The sequence below is a fragment of the Helianthus annuus genome, chromosome 9 (assembly GCF_002127325.2).
Source record: "Helianthus annuus cultivar XRQ/B chromosome 9, HanXRQr2.0-SUNRISE, whole genome shotgun sequence".
Taxonomy (NCBI): domain Eukaryota; kingdom Viridiplantae; phylum Streptophyta; class Magnoliopsida; order Asterales; family Asteraceae; genus Helianthus; species Helianthus annuus.
Window position 1 is genome coordinate 141,789,297 of NC_035441.2, and position 5,399 is coordinate 141,794,695.

General features: G+C 37.2%; 1 protein-coding gene across 1 annotated transcript; it reads left to right on the top strand.

The window, feature by feature from the left end:
* Positions 1-2,719: 2,719 nt before the first annotated feature.
* On the top strand, positions 2,720-3,436 carry LOC110876510 (extensin-like). The gene has a single exon (XM_022124681.1). It carries the CDS (start codon positions 2,720-2,722, stop codon positions 3,434-3,436), a length of 717 nt encoding a protein of 238 aa, XP_021980373.1.
* Positions 3,437-5,399: the final 1,963 nt, after the last annotated feature.

Below are 5,399 nucleotides of genomic sequence, written 5' to 3' on the forward strand. Positions count from 1 at the left end.
CAGCCGGAGAAGTATGAAAACCGGCGTTGACTGGGGGAGGTGATGAAGTCGGTTGTTGTGGACATTTTTGAATGAGAGTGTGTTGTGATGACGAATAATTGTTTGGAAATAATGTGCACACATTTTATGGTTGGTTGATGGAGGGCCATTTGGTAATTTCAACATGGAGTCAAGGGCGGACCTGTTCACATTTGTGGGTGGGCGGGCGCACCCTTTGAAGAAAAAAAAAATAGTGTTAATTTTCGCCGAAAATCCCGACTGCGCCCCTTGGAAATTTTCACTCGCACGCCTTGGAAATTTTCAACCGCCCCCCTTTAAAAATGATGAATGTATAAAAAAAAAATAAAAATTTTACACACTGATTATTATTAATATATAAGTATATAATACAATTTATATATTTATTCTTTAAACATTTAATTACATAACCCAATCTAAGTCCAATCTACAATCTTTTTTTATTAACCCAATTATCTAAGCTCAATCCCAACCCAAAGATTTTGAACTAAATAATATTCCACCCATTCGGCTTCCAAAATCCAAATCGCGCCCCCAAAAAAAGCGCCCAGCGATAGCAGAAGCGAGTCACAATCAGACGATTTTTTGACCGGAAAATTCCAAATTCCCGTCGTTCCGACCATAATTACACCAGAATCCCGACTTAGAACAGGTATCATTTCTTTATTGATTGTTTTTTTTATGTGGTGATTAGTGGGAATTATAGATATATAAGGGTTTAATCTTTTTTATGTTTTTTAATGGGTTTTTTTGTTGTTCACTTATACTAGACATGTAGTTAATTATTTTGTTGTTTATTTAAATAACTAATCAACATTTAAAACTAAGGCTTCAATGTTTAAAGATTAGAATTGAAAATTATAGACTATGGTTGAACATGATTGTTTATTTTGTTTAAGTGTTTAGTGTTGTTTTATGAACTTATGGAGCGATTTATAAGTGATAGGGACCATGAGGGTGAAAATTTCCAAAGGCTTTTGGATAGATATGTGATAGAAACCATTAGCAATTTATATGTGATAGGAACCATGATCGATTATATTTAAACATCATCTAGAGAAAGATTTGCTTAAGAAGATATCTTTAGATAATGTTTTGGATAGATTACAAAAAGTGAAAACCTGTAGGGCACAATTTTAAATATATTTATAATGACGTTTGACGTGTTTTACATGACCCATATAAATTTTAGTTTGATGTTTTTTTTTGTTTTACATGACCCATATAAATTTTAATTTAATGTTCTTTTATTTTAAATGACTTAACTCGATCCAACCGGCTATGAACCAGATTTTTTTATAGAGGTAGGGGCCTAAAATCGTTAAAAATATTCTGCACCCCCCAAAAAAAAATTTTTGGATCCGTCCCTGCATGAAGTGGACTTGGATGGTGCCTAAGGGAAGGCGCTGTTTCTCATTTGTTTTCCTTTTTTATTTTCTAGTTATTATTTTTTTTTCATGGCTAAAATCATATTAAATCCGTCTTTAGCAGGACTTGAACTTTTGACCTCAAAGAGAGCAACAACTTAAGTAGTAATCACGACTCATACTCCTTAGATATCACCAGGCTTTTGGTGTTTTGTAAATTGAAGAAAGAAGAAAGTGTTAGTTTGGAATGATTTAAGAGTGCTATTTCTAATAGCTTGAAAGATGAGTTGTTTTAAGTTCTTAGAAAAAAAAAAATCTTTTGTGCCTGCAGTTCTTAGAAAGTTCGAAGTTACTTATAGATTTTAGTTTTTTTATGTATAAAATATGTCTCATTACTTTTAGACAAAAAATCAGCGTTCATATTCACTTTATATTCACAAAAAAAAAAATGAAAACGCAAAATTAAATTGTATTGATATGGATTTAAGTGGACAACTAGAAATACCATTCCAATTCATTATGCGGTTGGGTGGTGTTCAGACGATATAAAGTTTGGTTGTCGGGTTTAGACAGAACACCGAAATGGGGTCGGAAGGGATTCATGAAATATTTTTTATAAAATGTAAAGAAGTATTGAAGAGAAGAGTGTAAAGTTTATAAAAATTGGAGTGGAAAGTGACATTTTTATAGGTAAAAAATAGATTAAAAATAAGAAAAAAATTGTTTTATTACTGTTGGAGCCAACGGTCCTTTCTCGATCACCACGCAAATTTAGGTGTTTTAAATCAAACGCCTCTGCCATTTTTTTGGAAAAAAAAAACGCCCGTGGGAACGGTATGTAGGTCGTGAAGGGGTGTTTTTTAAGGAGAAAACGCTCAAAATCCTTTCCACTACGGATGGTCTTATTAAATTTGTTCAATCTAGTCTAAAAAAACCACATTTATTCTTAAATTAAATAACACTTCTTTATTCTTTTTAACTGTTATCTTTCCCTCTTTTCCACTAACTCAAATAATAGGGAATGATGATTTTAATGAATCGGATGGAATGCAAAAAATTGTTCAAAACTATACTTTTTTTCCTTAGATTAATATGTATGTAACAAGTGTCTATTGAAAAAAATATAGAACCCTAATCATATTATTCAATCAATAACGTAATTAAGCATAAAATATAGTGACACTTACTTGTGGGAACCATGATCTTTTATGATGATAAATCACTTAGGTAGTGTTTAGTATGCAGGAATGAGAGGTGGAATGCAATGGACCATTGCGAGGGAATGAGAAAAAGAGTATTTGGTTGGTCGATGGAATGGAATCGTCCATTCCAAAATGCATTCTATTCCCCTCAAAATCATTCTATCCGTCCCTCCTATTTTTTTCCATTCCATTCCCTTTTCGCCCATTATTAACAACACCACAACCCACCACTGTTGCCAGGCCCACCCACCACAACCACCATCCACCACCGCCGCCTGTCGTCGTCACACACCACCACCACCACCCATCGCCGTCACCGCTACCAATGCCACCGCCGCCAACTCCGACCACCACCGCCACCCACTGACGACACCACCACTGCCACTGCAACCATCGCCGCCACCACCGCCCAACCCGCCACCTTCGCTACCGCACCCGCCGCCACCCACCTCCGTTCCCACCACCACCACCGCCGCCACCCATCGTCGCCACTGCCACCTCCGATCACTACCGCCACCCACTTCCACCACCACCGTCGTTGCCACTTTCGATCACCGCCACCACCCACGTCTACCACCACCACCCACCATCGTCGTTGCCCACCTCCGATCAACGCCGCCACCCACCTCCGCCACCGCTGCCGCCACCACCCATCGTCGACATTACTACCACCTCCGACCACCGCCGCACCATCATCGCCACCGCCACCGTCATTGCCGCCGCCATCGCCGCCACCCTCCTCGTCGTCACCCACCACCACTGCAGCTATCACAACCTACCACCGCCGCCACCCATCGTCACCGGTACAACTGCCACCTATCACCACCCACCATCATTGCCCACCACTGACCACCACTATCCGATTTTATTCCTTCCTTTTTTCTTGCCAACCAAACAACAAAGGTAATGATTCATTCCATTTTCACATGGTAACCAAACAATACATGGAATGGTAATGATCAATTCCATTTTCTTATCCATTCCATTACCTCGTCCATTCCATTCCACCGTCTATTCCATTACCCCATACCAAACGTACCCTTATAGTAATTCTCGTTATAATGCCTCAATCAAATGGATAATACTTTGGAATATTGTTAATGGTGCCTCAATTATGATCACTAGTTACTAATTTCTATAAGACTGAGCATAGTAGCTCATGGTTGGGCCAACTACAAGGACACCACGAAACCCCCCCCCCCCCACACCCACTTGGTAAATGCAATTTTGGTCATTGTCTCGTTGTTGTGGCCATGAGTTGAAGAGAAAGAGAGATTGGTTGTTTTGGATGAGAGAGAGAGTGAATGTGTATATAAAGTGGGTATTGGTTTGAATAGTACTTAATGAAGGGTGTGAACCGTTACACCATCTAACCTAGTTAAATGACCTTGTGAACAACACGTGACGAAAAATGGTATTTTACTTGGCTTAGCACTACGCATAGTCTAAGCCTTCCACAATTAATAGGCATCTAAAGGGAAATCATAATTGCCCCTTTAACTAATCATTATTCACAATTGCTTCCAACAAGTAATTGTTACCAACTATGTCATATTGGGAAAGTTACTTCAATGATCCATAGCCCGTAGGCCACTACATGGGTTATTTCGAACAATAAGTAAGAGATGTGTTTGATTTAAACGTGTTAGCTTTTATTTCTGTTTCATTTTAGATTTTGTATCATATTTAAAATTTGAGTTATATCTTTGGTAGTGAATTTGTTTTTATAAATGATTTCAGCTTTAGTGCCTTTTAACTGATATTTTTAAGGGTTTTTTTGATAAATTTGTCTTGAACAACTTAATTTTTGTTACCATCAAAGAAGGTAACACATGCAACCTTTCACGATGTTGCAACAATTATACTACAACTTCGATATTGAAAGGTTGATGTGTGATGGGAAGCTTCATTGAAACGACGATGTTGGAACAATGATACTGGAACGATAACATGTAAACAAAATCATCAAACATTCGAACAAAGAAGTGTAATCGGAGAATAGCGGCTGAATCACGAGAAAGATGCATTTGAGAGAGAGAGAGAGACACGCTCGCAGATATCAGCAAGAGAGATTTGAATGTGGAACCAGATAATTATGTCTTATTTATAGGATTAGAATATATGATTTGAATTTTGAATTTTGAATATGGAGCCAGAATTTTGAATTGGGAACAGATGTTTGATTATAAAATGTTGAGGGCAGATGTTGAAGGAACTGGATTTGAGGGAGAGATGAAAGTGTGGAGCCAGAATTTTGAACTGGGAACAGATGTTTGATTATAAAATTTTGAATTGAATATGGAGCCAGGATTTTGATCGTCAGAGGTTTAAGGCAGTGGTTTGATGGCAGGCCTTTGGAATATAAATGTGGGTCACCTTTGAATTTTTAAGTCTTTTAATATTAGGCTTTATAATGTAATAATTACATAAGAAAAGCCTTGTTGGACATGCTCTCCTGCTGACACGTCAGTTTTTTTATGTCATTGGGATTTCTCCTTTTATAGAAAGTATAAATAGATTGACAAATTAGGCCACAAAATCATAAATCCAAAATTTTGAAAAGGCTCAAAAACATTTTTGAATGGTCACGTACCCACGCTAGCTGTGGGCCAGCCCTGATGAAGAACATAATAGATTGAAAAGTTCTTTTTACGGTTTGAAAGCATTCTTCATTATAGATTGATTTAACTAATTAATTAATAATAATAATAATCTATCTATTATACTAAATGAATTCTCTTAGGCCACAAGGTTTAATCTTAGCCAATCATTTTGATGATGTGGACATGCTCTAAAGGCTAATAATTCATTT

Coding starts and splice junctions, on each gene's coding strand:
- LOC110876510 (XM_022124681.1), top strand. CDS start 2,720: ATGCATTCTATTCCCCTCAAAATCATTCTATCCGTCCCTCCTATTTTT.